Source organism: Onychostruthus taczanowskii, unplaced genomic scaffold, assembly GCF_017590055.1.
Source record: "Onychostruthus taczanowskii isolate IOZ18803 unplaced genomic scaffold, ASM1759005v1 scaffold104, whole genome shotgun sequence".
Classification (NCBI taxonomy): Eukaryota; Metazoa; Chordata; class Aves; order Passeriformes; family Passeridae; genus Onychostruthus; species Onychostruthus taczanowskii.
The window spans coordinates 1230111-1248372 of record NW_024496968.1 but is presented as its reverse complement, the minus strand read 5'-3'; the positions used below and the strand labels follow the sequence as shown (position 1 = coordinate 1248372).

Here is an 18262-nt window from a genome sequence, read left to right as displayed (position 1 = left end):
TGAAAAATTATTACGCTTATTGATTTTACAGACAGTTTGGAGAAGATCCAAGGTTTTCTGTCTGCTACATACTTGCCTGCTAGATGAATAATTTATTTTTGGACATTTCCATATAGCTATGCCTAGGTTAAATTATACGAGTTTAACAAATGCACTGGGCTTATTTAATATACTAATAGGATGAAGTGGTGCTTTAGTAAGTTAATAACACCACGCATTTTTAAAATATCATGCTGTTATTGACTCCCTCTGCATCAACATCCACCAGCCCCATAAAAGAAAGATGAAAAATAACAGTGGGAAGTCAATGAAGAGAAAAAAAGCAAAGTTACAAATCTGGAGCAGCATTTAGTTAAAAGCCATAATCACAGTCGTTTCTATCCTTTAATATTTCCATTTTATGAGATGATTCCTGCTATAAAGCATTCAAAATGGCTTATTTTATCATTCTCAAAATGTTAATCTAGGCTGGTTTGAAACTTTCAAAAGCTGTCCTGGAGACAGGCTATGGCAGGTCCCACCAGGGGTGAAGTTATTAATTTTACCTCATTTCTGAAGCTGAGGATACTTCTGTGTGACTGCAAACAAAATGAGACAAAAATGGGAGCTAAGAGCCAAATCCTGCCCCTCAGTCTCCTCTAGCAGGTGTTGGGGGAGGATCACCAGCTACCACCCCACTCCAGGGGGGCTGGGTGGGCAGTGTGTGCAGGAGCTGCCCAGCCAGGCACACACACACACACAGCAGCAGGAGCTGAGGCAGTGAAGGGCAGATGGGAGTGAGGGGCTGGCACCTGCTCCAAGATACCATTTTCTTTAGGAGAGAAGTGAAGTCGTTGTGCTGCAGCTCAGAACAGTCATATGGTTAAGTGGGACTCCCTAGTGAGGGTCCAAGTAGTAGTGCCAAGTGCTATAGCAGGTTTTCACATTCTTGTAGTGAAATTTTCAAATCTTCATCATATGTTGCCTAAAAAGCATCTTTGAAGTATATCAAGAGTTTCATGGAATTCAATAGCATTTTGCAATTAAGGCATAGATCAAGCCCATATGAAGGCTTTCTCAATTGGAAATGGTTCTTGATATTTACTTTTATTGTTTGCAGACCAACATTAGGAGCTGAAATTAAACTTTTAACAAATATAAATAATTTTGCCTTGTTTATATTTTCCTGCCAATACAAAGAAAAACACTAAAATCTCCTTTATGTTTCATTATTAGTCCCCAGAAATCTTTTCCCTTCTCCTTGTGATTTATATGTGACCTTATAAAACAAGTGAACTTCTGAGTCAAACTAATCCATTCTTAAATATGTCCTTAATTTTCCTGAATGCTAATCGACCTGCATAAGCCTGAACATATGATTCCTTTAATAGAGAGCTGTTGTTTTTCTGTTAGCAAAATACAGGGTGGCATGATGCTATTTTTCTGCATGCAGACCTCCTACTTGAAATCTGTAGTTTGCAGAAAAATCAATAGTAGAATGTATTAGCAGCCATTAAAATAGTACAGGCAGAGCAGCTGCAGATATTTCATCACGTACTTTGCAATCTTATTTAGAATTTACTAAATATACTGAATCTGAAAAAGGAATCCCTGCATAAAGAGATGTCAAAACCAGTGACTGACAGCCTATATGTGTGGTATCCTGATTTGGCTGCATACCATTATTCAGCTATGCACCATTTTGAACACTTCTAAACCGCTTCTGTGATTCAGACATTGTGTCCCACTTCCTCTTTTTTTCTCCATGCAGTCACATTAAGGAAGGAAACATAGCAGCAATGCTAAAGATTTATATTTATAACCACAACTAGACTGTGCCTTCAGGAACAATTTCTAGCAAGGAGTGGGGCAGCAGTGGTAAGCAAGGGCAAGCATCAGTACCCTCAGGAATAACCCCTGGTGCACCAGCATGTGTACATGCCTGCCAGGAACACAAGAGCCAAGAGGGCTCTTACCCCCGTGAGCCAGGGGAAAGAGCATGGTTGCCACTTGCCTTTCCAAGTGTGACTTGTAAAGCTCTCTGTGCCAGCACATTTCTGCTGGGGATGCACTGGAAGAAACACAACTCTTCCTGCCCTTGTAATTCTCACATGCACTGTGAGAAATTTTTTTTAATATATTCTTCCCAGGGAGGAAGACAGGAGTTCCTTTCTCAGATTCATAAGCAAAGGAAGTTGTTTCTAGAAGCACCCTAAAAAGAGTTATTAGATTTATGTATACCAAAATACATACTTTATAATGGGGAAAGGAATGGCATATTAGTACTTTGCTGACATCCCCAACGCACACTGTCAGACATTAAGAAATGTCTTAAATGTGAGAAATGCCACACAAGTCAAAGCTATACCATGCATAAATTATTCTGTTGTACTTAGATATTTAAAGCCTCCTTGTCAGTGACAGTATTAATTTTTGGGATCCTTTCTGGCTATTCATCATGGTGAACAGCAATCCAATCCTTCAAGTGTATTTTTAAACTGTATCAAGCATTCAGAAATGCTGCTAAGTGCCACAAAATTTTTACATATATTGTTAATTCCATCTGACATGAAGATTTTTCATGGTAGTGCTTATGTTCAGATAATCCAGTTTTATCTTCATTTCTATTTAAGGAAATCAAAATCATAAAATAATCCAATACTGCCTTCTCTATCTAAAGATGAACAAATATAAAGTCTTCATTATTTTATGTACACTGAAGTAACTCCCTAAGTTGCCTTCGTTCACCAGCACTAAATATTTGAATGTGCAAGGACACAGGAAAGATAGAAAAATGAAAAACAAGCCTGTCTTTCTCCAATATGTTTGTTCAAAGACTCCTTGTAGCCTGTGTAGATTGAGTTGCATCTGTCCATTAAGTAACAGTGTAATTTAATCCTTATAAACTTCTCTTTTATCAGTGTTTCTACTATTTGTTCCCTACATAAAGCCTGGCTTGATGGTTGAGTCATTTTAGATCGTACCTTCTTCCTTTCTTTAAATTGCATTATGCTACAGAGAAAGTAACTCTGTCAGTGTGAAAGTCCACCTAGACTAGTTTCCCATGCTTGATTCTGGGGGATGGGGTATACTAAAGAGGGCATTTGTAAAATGGTTCTTTCCTAATGTGATCCTTCCAGAGTCTCTTTTTAAGCCATTGGATTATATCTGTCATGGGGAAAGGCAGGGTCTACAGCTAAACTTGCAGACCAGGCCCAGGTTGTTGAGGCCACAGAAACAGATGAGGATGTACGATAGATAAAACGTCTGTCTGCTTCTGACCTGGCCATTCAGGCTTCCTGCAACCAGAGCCAGGACAGAAGGGACACAGCCTAAAGCCATGACCCATCATAGCCTGAGGAAAGAGACAGTCAGGGACAGGTAAGAATCTAAGAGCAGGGAACCAATTTTGTATTAGTCATTATCGTTGTAGGCCATCTCCAGTGTGCTAGCAGCAGTGTGACACAACCACCTTCTTCCAGGTCATACAACCTTTCCTAAGGCATTGCTCTGTGTTATGCTTTGGTATTTCAGTATCTTACTGTATCTGCAAAGCCTGAAAATCTGTAACAGTAGGGCTGGTTGGCATAGGATTTAGCTTCTCCCTTCAAGCAGCCTGAGGCACCAAGAGCTGACTAATATTCCTCAGCCACTGAGCCAGCCTTGATGCAAGCGGGACAGAGACCTCACCTATGAACTACAAAGGTACAGGGATGCTAGAAATGGCCATCCAGTATAAAACAGACTTGGATTCAGTCACTTTGCCTCCTTATCTTTAGGGAACTGTCAAATTTTTGTGCACCTTGGTTTCCCTTAGAGAAGTCTCTCAAGTACAGGCATGTAATTTATCTAGGCCTGGTACTTTGCTTTTGATAGCTCTAATTGCTCAATTATCTGCTCCAGTGCATTGGGAAAGCCATTTGGTATGCTACTTCCTTTCACCCCAAGAAAACCATCTATGCTTTTGTGATGTTATCTTCTGCTTCCTTAGAAAATACAAAAAAGAATTATGCTGTAATAGAATCACATTAAGATTTTTCCATAAAATCCATTCCTAGTTCTGTGTAGCTACATTTCCCTATGCTTGTATGTTTCTTCAGCAAGTAGAGGTTTGGTAATTCTGGTCTTCCTCCTAAACAGTTAGGGGTATTCCAAAAAAGATTGAGTAAACTGACTATCAGCATCCATTCCATATCAAATGAAAGTGCACATACAGGCAACCAATTTGAGTTGAGCTGGACAAACAGGAGCTTAGTGAAAAGAAAGTGGCATTTTGCTGCAGCCTGCAATGATTTGACTGACTGACTTGACAGACTGGTGCTGCATTATGATACGTTTTTTCAGTATTTGAACTGTGAACTTGGTTTTAAAGGTGGGTCAGCACAGAGCCATCAGAACTAACTCATGTTCAGATTGTTCTCCAAGTCCAAATGTCAGATCCCCATCTGCATATATTTTGCTATTGCATGCATTAATAGTTATCTTTATAACACTCTGTCCATGAATACTGCATAACTCACAGAAGTGAGTTAAGTTTCTTCACAGTACTGTTTTCCTTCCTACTTTTTTATTCATCCATATTTAGATAACTAAAAAAAGTAACAGCCTCTTATTTCCCACATACAGCCAGAAAAATAAAGGATATTCCTGGACAGCTGTAAATGTCCCAAATACATTCCCTAAAAATACATTTCTAGGGAGACAAGTTGGGATTCAAAGGGGAAAAAAAACTCTGTGATGTAGATTACAGCTAAATTTAATGAGATGAAAACAACAGCAAGTACTTAGAACATGCTGTACAGCCTTAAAATAAAAGGGTCATGTTATTTTCCAAAGCACACAGATTTATACAGTTCTGCTTATTGTTTGAACAAATCATATTAGCAGAGCTATAATTATGCATTACATTTAAAAAGCAAAAATTAATCTTTAATTTATGTGCACAATGTTACTAGGCTGTGGGGAGCCCAGGGCAACATGATCTGGTGGATGGCATCCCTGCCCAAGGTAGGGAGAATGGAACTAGATGATCTTTGAAGTCCCTTCCAGCCCAAGCCTGACTGACAAAGCCATCCCATGACTTTATAAGGCTATAAATTCTTTATTAACTGATCTTTTTTTCTCTTTTAAAAAGAGCCCATTGCTAGTGCACTTTCAAGTTTTTTAAAAGGCTTATGTTTGGAATGCCAAGAAACTCGCTTTTGGGAAGAATAAATATTGCTAGCTGAGAAAAAGCAGGAGTACTGTACCCTGTCAAAGTGATTGAATGATGCTCTGAAGTCATTCATTTGTTCCTGGGTGATACCCTTGGCATCTCTTGTGAGGATCTGAGTCTCAACCTCATTGATAGTTCGAGCGATGGTGGTAAGCAGGAGCTCCCATCCAACACGGATGTGCTATGAGAGAGAAAATACTGAGTTATTACAGAAGCAAATATATTCTTTTAAGAGTATAAAAAGTACAATAAGAAATAAATCAGCTCTAAATATTCATGTGATACTTTTTCCATACCACTAACTCTGTATTATGACCAAGGATCACTCAAAATAAAAATGGCCTTCAGAAAAATATGAAACTGGTTTCTAAATGGCTACTTCCTCACTAAAAAGTGAAAATAAATGAAAATAAAACAAGTCTTATGAGATTGCCAGAAAGCCTGCCAAATTCCATCTTCTGTGGGAGTCCCTTTAAATCAGGGAAGGTAGTCATACAGCACAAGAGGACAGAATAAACTAATAAATATAAAAGGGAGTAGATGGCTACCTCCATGGTGTAGTTGGTGTGCTTGTTGTCAAACACCAGGGCTTCTTGTATAAGCTGATGATCTCCTTCCAGTTTGTCAATATTGTGTTTATAATTAATGATATTGTGCTCATATTGCTTCAGCTGATTCATCTGGTCCTCCAAAGGCCCTGTCATTTCAATAGAACTGCGGGCAATTTCCTGTCAAAACAAAAAAAAAGACACCCCCCCAGTCCCGAAAAATTTAAGCTTCAGATGTGCTAATTTGACCAATGTTCACGTAAATATGTTGTATTTTTATACTAAGAAGCAACAGTAGTAACACCTTCATACAGTGGAGATGAGAAACTTTACTACAGAAAATACATTTCAAAAGAAATGTGTCATATTTAAATCTGGAATTAGTATTGAGACCCCAGTGAACCTGGTATCTTTTCTACAAAAAGCAGAAGCTAAACAGTAATTGTTTAGTGATTAATTTTTCAAAGCTGGTCACCATCAAAGTATCACTTGTACAAAGTTCCACAAAGTATCTTAACACGTGCTAAATAGTTTAGGCTCAAACAGCTGGCGAACTGTCAATGACTTTGCTGTTGCCCTGTCTATAAAGATGAAAAAATTAAAAATCACTTTATTCATCAGCATCTGCATGAGGATCTGGCACTCACCTCCATCTTGGTCTGGATCCACGGCCCGATGACATTGGCCTGAGCAGCAAACTGGCGGCGCAGGCGCTCGTTGGCGTGCTGGCGGGCTAATTCCTCCTGCAAGGATTGATCCCTCTGAGGCACCAGCTGCTTCACCTGTTACAGTGGGAGGGCACTAAAGGTGAGTAGGCACAATTGAATAGTTTAACAACAAATGGAACAAGTCTAGAGCTAATAATTTTCATTATTGGTCTGAAGGCCAATATCAGAACAATCCAGGATAATCACTATTTTATTTACAAATTCTGTGCTAACATAAGAAATTTGTAACATGGTCTTAGGCAGCCTGACCAGAGAGACTGACATGCAGAGAGAAGAAATTCTCACCTCTGGCTGGATTCAAGTTCAAGACAATTTCACTTTTACTGAAGGTGATTTTTCAATCTCTAAGTAATTTTTCTAAGAACAGTCAGTGCAAAACATTTTATTTGAGCACCTCCATTAGAATAGGATAACATGAAACGTGTTCTGTCTGTCATGCACATCTGGAAGTCTAATTCATTGCAAATGCTTTTGTGTGGCTTACCCTTCTGAATTGCCCAGGGAGATTCTAACCTTAGTCCGTACTGCTTCATTTTTATTACCCATTGAGAGTGTGTTCTTGTCCATGTAAGATTCTGTAATTCTACATTTTACACAATCATTTACCTGCAGCGTGTTTTCTGTCTTGGCTCCTAATGAAATTAAATTGGTGTGATTGCTCTAAGACCCTCTCTTTAATTCCTTCCCAGTATTTTTCAGTTGCTAATGCCAATTTTAATCTAATTGGACAGAAACATTAATGGTTCCAAAGATGCTGATTTTATACAACATATTTTGAAAAGCAGCATCTGAGTAGAAGAAACACAAAAATTATTCTTTATACTAAGAGAAAGAATACAATCATTTCCTGTTCTTTAATAACAGCACCCCTAGCTAGGCACCAGCTCTGCACTAGCCTCAACACATGCTTCTCTAGTCCAGGCAGAAAGCCAAAGAGGATATAGGTAATATTGCGTGACAGGAGCAAGGGATATTGTGAAGAGAGCCGGGCAAACATAAGTGAGAGCATAAGGTACTGCAGAAATTCATTCCCGCATCTGACGATCTAGAACACTTTAGAGATTTATTGTAAAGTTCTCTGAATATTCTCAGTATATCTCAACTGGAATAATGTATCACAATGTCCTTTCTGTATTTAGAAATTTAGCATACATTACCTTTTCCCACTTGCTACGAATCTCTTCAACTGTAACAGTGCTGTAAGGATTGGTTGCACTTATTCTCATGCTGTAACTCTGGATGACTTTTTCAACTTCATTCTGGATAGACAGTATGGCCTGTCGTTCACCATCTGCCTCTGGCAAAGTAGCTTTAAATTGATCGTGTGCAGAGATTAAACTCTAAAATCAGAAACAGAGAGGGAAAGCATGAAAACATTTCTTCCAGCATCTGGAAAATCTGGTGTAAATAAGCACAGCTCCTCTCTCAGGCTCTCAAACATCCTGGCTGCTGGGTGTAGATACAGGAAATAATACAATTACCTGAATTTCCTCTATGCTATGAACAATAAACATGTCCTGTAGGTCTTCCATAGCACCTTCCATCCAGTTGTTGAAAGGAGCAGCTCTTTTGGCAAACTCCAGGTGAAGCTGATCAATTGTTTCAAGCAGTTTCTCCGTCCTCTGTACAGGTTGGGAAAAGTGCATTCTTTTGTTATTAGGGCACAATCTAGCTCCACACGTATCACATACATGCCCATAAAGAAAGCCATGCCTCATCTTTTGAAATGCATTTGATTGCATTTATTGATTTCACCACCTGCTTTAAGATTTCCCACTCAAGGCAATAGGACTAATTGCAGTAGAATATATCCAACTCACTAAAAGGGGTGAGTGTATGCCTGTGAAGTATAATACTAATATTTAAAGTATTTTATATAAATATATATCAAGTATTTTTGTTATTGGGATCTATCTGCAAATGAGTTAAAATCTGCTAATTTTGATTTACTAATTTCTCTTAAGTAGAAAAAGGAAGAATTACACGTTTCCCACCTAGGCATTTATGTGTGTGACTTCCTCTTTTCCAAACAAACAAGGTTATGCAAAGTATCTCAGTGCTTTGAAATACTCACCACCAAAAATTTACCTACTGCTGGACAGAAAAGTATGCAAGACTGCAAACTTAGACTGGTATGAAAAGATAACCAACCAATAGCTTTTTTTAGCCTTGCTGGACATCAGATTCCCACAGAGGGGTGTTACAAACCACATGCCATTTGTTGCTGCATTAGAGCTGTCCCCAGCAGCTCAGAACTGCCAAGTCTACTCTGAGTAATTCAGTCCATTTGCAAGAGTAACCACACCAAAATTAAATGAAGATCTGAGGAAAGGGTTTTTTGCTATTTGGACTCCAAAGTGGATGCTCAAAGGCACCATTTCCAGATCTGAAATAAATTGTTCATTTCCCTCTCCCTTCCTCAGCTGAGCTACTGATCCTTATTACAAGCTTTACCTCCAGTGCTTCTCTCCTTTTCTGAGTGAGTGTTCCCAGACTGTCCCATTGGTCACATATCTTTTGACATCTATCATTGACACTTGCAGCATCGTGGTAGTCCAGTTCACTAAGAAAGAGAAAAGACAAAACTCTGTGACTTTTTGAAAGACAGGAGCAGTGTCCACACTGCCACTAGCCCTCAACAATTCTTCCCCTCTTCTTTGCAATATTTCTTCCAACGTAAGCAAGTGTTGCAGTAGAGACATTTTGTTTAGGCATTCAGCATTTCAAGAAGCACAGCACAGGAACAGGATCAATCCACTCTGTTCTGAGAAAAATCAAGTGATATCGAGGTATTAATCAAAATTAAGGTGTCCAAGCATCTTTGTCATAGCTATTCCTGTGACACAAGCAATTTGATCCCCTGATGGCCAGAATGCTTCAGTCTTCGTCTTTAACAAGTTTGCAAAAACTGGTACCTTTTAAAATTAATTGGCCTGAAATACCCACTTTGTTTTAAATAATCAAATGATCCTTTCCTTATATGCTTTGAAATTATTTAACAGAGAAACACAAATCAGGTTGCATTCAAAGCATAATCTCTCAGAAGCCCAGCAATACTAATAGGGGCTTCCAAGATCTGGGGAGCAGAGAACAATTTTCATCTTCCTCTCCAGGATCTCCTCACAGACCTACATCCCAGAAATGGCTTGTTCAGAGAACAGGGATCTCCAGACCCACATATGCCACAAGAATGAATGAGTGCATTCACAAAGGATAGCAGTTACCATTGCATTTTCACCTGCTTAATAGGCTAGTATCATCCTGAAGAAAGCAACTTACTATTCTGCCTGAGACTGCAATAAATTTTTGAGATTATGTCCTGAGATTCTGGACTGACTCTGCTTCAAACTGAACTTTTGATCTCAGTAGCAAATGATAATCATCCATAATACATGTGTTTGACACTTTGGAAACTCCCTTTTATTGGTGCATCACCATCCATTGAATTTAGCTCTTGGCTTCGCCTTGAGAACACTCCGCCCAGTACTAAACGTTGCAGAGACTGTAAATGTGTGACACATGGCAATAATGAATGTAAGGTTCACTTTAAGGCTTGAACAAGACAGCAAATGCAGATAGAATTTGTTCCCTTTTTGTTTGAGTATTCTTCTCTAGGCAACTGGCAAGAGGAATGAACAGATCACACTGCCAGTAATACAGAGAATCACAGAGGACAAAATGAGAACAGAGGCAGCTTTCCTCTGTGAAGCCAGAGGCCGGAAGCCAGCAGCTCTTTAGGCCAGGGGCAGTGTTCATGTTTCCTCTTCTAAGCCCAGTCAGATCAATCTGGTTTGGGATAAACCTGAGAAGTATGAGAAGCATTCTGTTTAAAAGAAGCTTCAGATGTGCTATAATCAATTGACTGTTGAAAGTCAAGAATGGTAAAACAGGTAAAAAAAATACCATAACAGAATCACAGAATTACAAAATCACAGAGTGGGTCAGGTTGGAAGGGGCTAGAGTGGGTCATCTGGTCCGACCTCGCTGTTCAAGCAGGGTCATCCTAGAGTATGTTACAGGATTGAGGCCAGGCAGTTGTTAAATATCTCCGATGAGGAAGACTCTACAACCTCTCTGGGCAATCTATTCCAATGCTTGGTCACTTTCACAGTGAAGAAGTTCTTCCTCATATTCACATAGAATTTCCTGTTCATCAGTTTCTGCCTGTTGCCTCTTTTCCTATTGCTCAGCCCTACAGAGAAGAGCCTGGCTCCATCCTCTTGGCACCCTCCCTTTAGATACTGATAGACATTGATGAGGTCCCTTCCCAGTGATCTCTTCTCGAGGCTGAACAGGCCCAGCTCCCTCAGCCTTTCCTCATAAGAGAGATGTTCTCGTCCCCTCATCATCTCTGTATCCCTCCACTGGCCTGTTCCATGACTCTCTTGTATTGAGAATCCCAGAACAGGACCCAGCTCTCCAGATGTGCCTCACCAGGGCTGAGTAGAGGGGCAGGATCACCTCCCTCGACCTGCTGGCAATGCCCTTCCTAATCCATCCCAGGACACCATTGGCCTTCTTGGCCACAGGGCACTGCTGGTTCTTGGACAGCTTGTTGTCCACCAGGACCCCCAGGTCCTTCTCCACAGAGCTGCTTTCCAGCAGCTCAGTCCCCAGCCTGTGCTGGTGCAGGGGTTTTTCCTGCCCAGGTGCAGGACCCTGCACGTGCCTTTGATAAATTTCAGTCAGTTCTCCTCTGCCCAGCTCCCCAACCTGCCGAGGTCCTTCTGAAGGGCTGCACAGCCCTCTGGGGTATTGGGCCCTCCTCCCAGCTTTGTGCTGTCAGTGAACCTGCTGAGGAGGCATCTGCCCCTTCACCTGAGTCACTGATGAGCAAGGTGAACATCACTGGGCCCAGTGCTGGACCTTGGGGGACACCACCAGTGACAGGCCTCCAACTTGGCCACGTGCCACTGGGTACAGCCCTCTGGGATCTGCCATTCAGACAGTTCTGAATCCACCCCACTGTCTACTCATCCAGCCTGCACCTCCTGACTTTGCCTGTGTGGATGTTGTAAGAGACAGTGTTCAAAGCCTCACTGAAATCAAGAGAGGCAAAACGCACTGGTCTTCCCTCATCCGTCCAGGTAGTTGAGTCATTGCAGAAGGCAACCAGGTTGGTCAAATATGATTCACCTGACTACTCCTGATCACCTTCCTGTCTTCCCTGTGGCTAGAGATGGCCTCCAGAATCAGACGCTCCATCCCCTTGCCAGGGATTAAGCTGAGGCTGGAGCTACCGGCTGGTAGCTCTCTGAGTCCTCTTTCTTGCACTTGCTGAAGGCTAGGGTGACATTTGCTTTCTTCCAGTCCTCAGGCACCTCTCCTGACTGCAATGGCCTTTCAAAGATCATCATGAGCAGCCTCACTATGGTAGCCAACAGTTCTTTTAGCAATAATGGATGCAGCCCATCAGAGCCTACGGGCTTGTAAGATGTCAAGTTTGCCTAGGTATTCTCTAATCCAATCCTCTGAACAATTTAAAAAAATAACAAAAACAACTCTGAATTGTAAAAGTAAACTCTCGTATGTAAAGAGAAAATTGCCAGCAAGTCACATTGTACAAGGGCTCCTTAACTGGAAAACTCACTTCCTTCTTTGGAAGTTTTTCATGAGCCTTCAAGGGGTACAACAAAAGCCACCTATCTGCTAAGAAATTTTAAGTCAAAAGCGTAGAGTCTTGGATGAAACAGGCTGAGATTGATTTTGCTGTCAGGAGCTTTTGGCTGAAAGTTGGGGTTTTTTTCATTATAGCTTATTAAATTTATTAGATTATGTTCCTGAGTGAGCAAACTTTATTTTTGCTTCAATCACTTATCTCCTTTTGTCAATTAAGGGTAAGGGCGGGTAAGGGCACTTCCATGAAAGTGAGGGACTGATTGTACCAGCTGTGGTCAAAGTCCTGGAAGGTGATACACCACCTTCCTCTACAAGCTCTGCCAGGGAGATTCAGTCATTCCTCATAAGATCTCTACTATCCTGTTCCTTCCAGGGATATGTGCTGTGGACAAACAGGTAGGAGAAAAATATCAAAACAACATTTGAAAAGGGCACCCACAGTGCTAGGTAACTAAATCCTAAGCTAGTTTACCAAGTGGCATTAAGAAGTGTAGCTCCACTACCTTTCTGGACCTGCTGTTGTTTGCTTCAAATAAGTGTATTATAGGTATCAAAGAACATTTTTCTGCTCAAAGCAGGAGCCGAGGAAGTAATAACTCAAAGATTAATTAGTTGGAAATAAAACACAGGTTTACATTCCCTGTCCTATTAATTTTTCTGTCTTTCTCAACGTTGAAGAGATTAGATTTACATTTTGTGAAAATTTTTACTTTGCAGTGTGTGAAGTACTGCTTCTCACGTGTTAAAGACAGTTCTGTTCTCTCCTCTAAGAGAACAGTCTTTCTATTTGTTTGGCCATTTGAAACCTACAACCTTTGGAATTTAAAAATCATTGAGTTACCACTATTGATCTTACAAGTGACTCAATCTTCTCTGTCAAAAACTAAAAATTCAGTCAAATTTTGACCTGATCCAGAGAAGCACTTAAGTCTGAGCTCACTTTGGGAACAGTGATAGTGCCACAAAAATAACCTGCTGAGCAACATGTTTTAGCAATGCTTCAGAACAAGGCTCATGTTAACCATGCACGTAAGCACAATTTGAGCCCAGGTCTCCAGAATCAAAATGACTCTAAAATCAGTCTTACAGATAATGGTCTGCTTGGCTGAAAATCAGTCACTATACTACAAGTGATGGATATACAAGAAACTACATTCCAAAATTTTTGTCTTGATGATCGAAAACATTGAAATGAGCACATAAGATCATAAATTAATATGGGCTTTTATAGCACAGCTCACTCAAATGAGCATTTACTATGTCATAAACGGCAAATCTCATTTTAGAAATGCCTTTACCCCTTCAGCTTTGTATAAAGCCCTATCCAAGCCCTGTCATACCTCTTTGCCAAGGAATATCTAAGTTTATATAGGCTGGGAACACAGATTTAGACAGCATCTGCCTGACACATTCCCGACCAAGAAAACCATTCTCGGCATGTATGATTGGGTTGCCAGTGAGCGAATAGCCAATTCCAGGACGTGAATGATACCTTTATAGAAGGAAATATAAATTTTAGAAAAATAGGTACAGGGGGGTCATGAAGGCAAGATGGAGGATTCAGGGCGTGGTCCTGTGTTCTTCTTTCTTCTTCATGTCTTCCATTTTGTGTGGTGATGTTGGCACTTGGAGATTGGTTCGTAGTGAAAGTGCACTTGTCTATAAGGATGAATAGTATTGGGAAATAAAGGTAAATATGTCACACGTAATTTTTACTATAAAAGACACAGCCGCCCTGTGGGCGGGAGAGAGTGCACTCGACTGTCCTGCTGAGCGGACCTCGGCTGGGCAAAGAGAAAACTTTGTAGATAAGAGATAATAAACAGAACTGAAGACCGAAAATCTAAGAGTCCAGACTCGTCCTTCGCAATCGCGGCCGCCCAGAACCACCTTTCCCTGTGTCGGGGCAGAGACACATAACAGCGGACCCCAACACAATCTTACAGCAGCATCCTGGCTGGAATCACCTGTTTGCATACACTCATAAATTCTCTATCTAAATAGCATCAATCAACAAGCTGTAGCAACTTTAACCTTAAGCACACAGTGGACTGAGCTGTAGCAGAAAATACCAGGACAGGAAACTGTAACTAGTAGAGTTCAAGGTCATACAGCAATCGCTCTCCTTTGAAATTGCAACATTAGGCATCCAAGAGATTGATTAAAACAAAACATGGAGGTGTATTGACTTGGAATTTAGACATAGACAATGATGGTTTTTGTAAGGGCCTGCTCCAGTGATGAGGAAAAAAACAACCAACCCACAAACCAACCAACCAAAAATCAAGAAATACCCACACTGACTTCAACAGACTTTGTATCAAATGCCAGTGCACATTTCTTAGCATTCAGACATTCAGCATTCAATCCTTCTTTAAAAATATGGATTAAGAAAGAAATTAGCATTTTCCTCCATAATTTTATTGTGCAAGAAATTATGTATAAATAATTAAAATCAGTATTTAAATAGAAGCTGCCCATTTGCTTGCAGCCAGTGATAAAACCTGACCTTTATGACCTTTCATTCAGTGTTCCACATGGGCATTAAGCCTAACTGAGTTACACAGTCACAGTGAAAAATCAGGCACTGATAGCACCATTGTATGGAGAAGCAGAGAAATCAAATTAGAGCATCTCTAAATGCAATCAGCTTTCAGCACCTTTGCAGCCCAGGCCACAAATAACTTGTTTTACTTCACACAGCAAATTACTGAAACAACTGAGAAGAGACAATCCCAAAATAGACAGGATACAGTGTTCACTGGTGTCACCAGAGGTAAAGGACAGAGGGTTCAAAACACTGGTAAGCAGATGCTGTGCTATGTATGCTACATTCCCAAAGTTTCTCATAATTCGTAAAGCTGAAGCTGAATTAGCAATGATTAGGTGTTACAGAAACTTTCTTTAGTATAAAGAGAAACAAATCTCGGGGCAATCCCAAGCACAAATAAAGGCTGGGTAGAGAATTGATTGAGAGCAGCCCTGGGAGGAAGGACTTGGGGATGCTGGATGACAAGAAGCTAAATATGACCCATCCATGGGCACTCCCAGCCCAGAAAGCCAAATGTGCCCTGGGCTGCATCCAAAGCAGCGTGGGCAGCAGGGCCAGGGAGGGGATTCTGTCCTTTGCTCTGCTTTGGTGAGACACCACTTGGAACACTGCATCCAGCTCTGGGGCCCCCAGAGAAGAGATGGACCTGTTGGAGTGGGTGCAGAGAAGGGACACGAAGATAATCAGAGGGGTGGAGCATCCATCCTAAGAAGACAGGCTGAGAGAGTTGGGGCTGTCCAGCCTGTAGACAAGGAGGTTTTGGGGAGACCCTATAGCAGCCTTCCAGTGCCTAAAGGGACTTACAGGAGAGCTGGAGAGGTACTTTTAACGAGGACAAGGGGGAATGGTGTTAAACAGCAAGAGGGCAGGTTTGGACTGGATATTAGGCAGAAATTCTTTACTGTGAGGCTGGTGAGGCACTGGAACAGGTTGCCTGGAGAAGCTGTGGATGTCCCTTACCCAGAGGTGTTCAAGGCGAGGTTGGATGGGGCTTTGAGCAACATGATCTAGAGGAAGATGTCCCTGTCCATGGTAGGGGTCTTGGAACTAAATGATCATTAAGGTCCCTTCCAACCCAAGCCATCTCATGAAATAACTCCAAAACAGAGATCAAGGCATGCCAGAAACTGTTTCATAATCTCACACATTCAGGGCAATCTCCATTCTGTGTGGTTTTTTTCAGATTTCTTTCATATTAACCAAAGCACAGTACTTAGTCTGCCCACTGTGCCCAATTTTTCTTCCTTTAAATAATCCTGAAGATGGCATTTTTCTTTTAAATCCATTTGAATTACATGATTATTGGCAGTGCTGCTGCTATCAGATATGAACTGCATTTTTACACAAGTATCTGATTTTTAATCGTTAATGAAGATGGAGCTGTTGGTGAGTCATGGTCCTTCACAAAGTGAAAAAGGGCATGTTTCTAAGATGCCATTTCTGAGCAGTAACTGTTCTGCCTGTTCAAGGTGAGAAATTGAAACTTGGTGAGTGAAGCCAAGGGCAGGAATCTGAGAGCAATTTATTTAGTTTCCAGTGTCCCATCTGTAAAATGGAGACAATGACACTTCCAAATATAATATCAAGAGGTTGTGAAAATAAGCATATTAGAGACAGTTAAATCTGCAGGAAGTCAGTGCATTACCCACTATTATAGAGATAATAAAGGGATGTGAAGCCTTTTGAAAGGACCAATATACTTGTGAAGATACTTGATCTGTAATTTGTGTAAGTGAAATTATTTTCTAGGTTAACTCATAGCCCATACCTCTCAGCAGACCATATGAACTGAGAAATAAACACCTCCAGGATTCCCATCAACCCACAATGGACTCATGGGTAGAGCTAATCTAAAATATAACTGTGAAGTCAAGTTGAAAATGTTTCTTTTCAAATAGTTTTGTTCAGTTGAATGTCTATATTTGGTTGGGGGTAAGGGGGAGATGAGGGAAAGGTCTCAGTGAGCAGCTCAGATAATATACTTATGAAGCTATGCCTGGAATTCCTACGTTGGTACCTATGACACTATCAAATTCATTGGAAAGAGTTTATCGCAAAGTTAAATGTCAGCAGCTGCAAGCCTTTAAATGGAACATACTTCAGCTCCTGGGCAATGGCAGCAATCTGTTCCACCCTGTCCTGGTGAGCAGCCAAATCGCTCTCAAAAGCTTCATGTTTCCTTAACATGGCACGGACTTCTGTCAGAGAGGCAGACTCATAATCCTTCTGAAGCAAGGTCTGCTCTTTGCCTGAAAGAAGAAATTAAAATATTACTCATTTTTTAGCAATTTATTTGTTAGGAAAATCATAAATTTAATCAACTTTTTAGTTCAGGCATGGTGAAAATCATATGTATGAAATTAAATCCCACCCCCACTGAAATCAGCAGCAAATTGTCAGCACATGCTAATTAGAAACATCTATTTTTAATGCTCTCGCAGTAATGTCCTGGTTTTTGCATAGGCTGCTTATACGAGTCTATAATAGTGAGTATTACATTGCTGGAGAAACTGGCATAAAAATGGTATATTAGCAAAAACTCTATCTCTAAATCAATGTGATAATTTTTTGTAGACTAGATAAAAAACCAGAAATCACTGCTATGCTCAGTTTTACTGTTACTAGCATCAGTTATTCTTTTTTACGTTCTGCCTTCAATGCATTAGTCATTTCAGCACTTAAATAATAAACCTGAGATGTGTGACTGCCTTTTGTATCGAACTCTGAATTTTAGGTGGAAAATGCCAACTTATCTACAAAAGACTAGAGAAACAAAGATTAAGTAGAAACTGAAATACTACTGCTAAGTAGCTCCTATGTTGGATAACTGAATCCGCACAGACAGGCCCTGCAGCTGCACTCGCCACATGGCATTTGCAGCTCTGTGAATCCTAGAGCCAGAAGCAACTATTGTTCCACTTGCTGTGTACTAGCTTATGTGAGGTTTTCCCTACACAACAGCTATGACTTGTCACCATGAGTAGTTGATGCTCAGAAAGATGTCTCTCAGGGCTAATAAACGCTGTAGTTTCCCTTCTAGTATCTGCTTGGCAGCTATTTACAGCCTTGCATGCTTCCAGCAACTGTTAGAGATGGACTCTGAATCATTTTCACAGTGTCAAAATAATCTAGCTAGGAAAAGCCAGAAGCATGGCAGAAACAGGAAGACTGTCATCAGGATGAGAGAGGAGACCTATGTTTAACACACCCCAACAAAACTGAATGCCACTGTAAGGTCCTACAGGTGTCGCAACTACAGGTAAGCTTAGGTTACCATTACAAGCCAGAACTATAAATGGCTTGTAATTCAGGGTTTGGAGCAAAGCAGACACGAGTCCAGTATCATGTAGTTTATCTGGACTATTCAGAACATCATGATGACCAAATAATAATAAACTCAGAATAATTCTGTTAAGAATTTCACACTCAGCCAGTGGTATGACTGCATTCCTGGTTGGATTGCTGGGGAATACATTAGCAGTAATGGCCTCTATTCAAATGCAGAGTATTCCCATTAAGTTTGACTTACTGTCTCAAGTATGATTTTTACAGTTACATCTCATTAGCAACATGCCAACAAGTTAGGACCGTGACTATAGTCAACAAAACCTGACATTTTATC

At 40.6% G+C, this 18262-nt stretch overlaps 1 protein-coding gene across 1 annotated transcript in view; it reads right to left on the bottom strand.

The window, feature by feature from the left end:
- The window catches only part of ACTN2 (actinin alpha 2), a 68012-nt gene that overhangs the window by 5914 nt on the left and 43836 nt on the right, over positions 1-18262 (bottom strand). The window contains exons 12-18 of the mRNA XM_041413780.1: positions 16739-16889; positions 8925-9033; positions 7952-8092; positions 7628-7810; positions 6390-6524; positions 5743-5922; positions 5229-5375 (exon numbers count right to left, since the gene is read on the bottom strand). Of these exons, the coding sequence (XP_041269714.1) occupies positions 5229-5375; positions 5743-5922; positions 6390-6524; positions 7628-7810; positions 7952-8092; positions 8925-9033; positions 16739-16889 (1046 nt within the window). The remainder of the gene's footprint in view (positions 1-5228; positions 5376-5742; positions 5923-6389; positions 6525-7627; positions 7811-7951; positions 8093-8924; positions 9034-16738; positions 16890-18262) is intronic.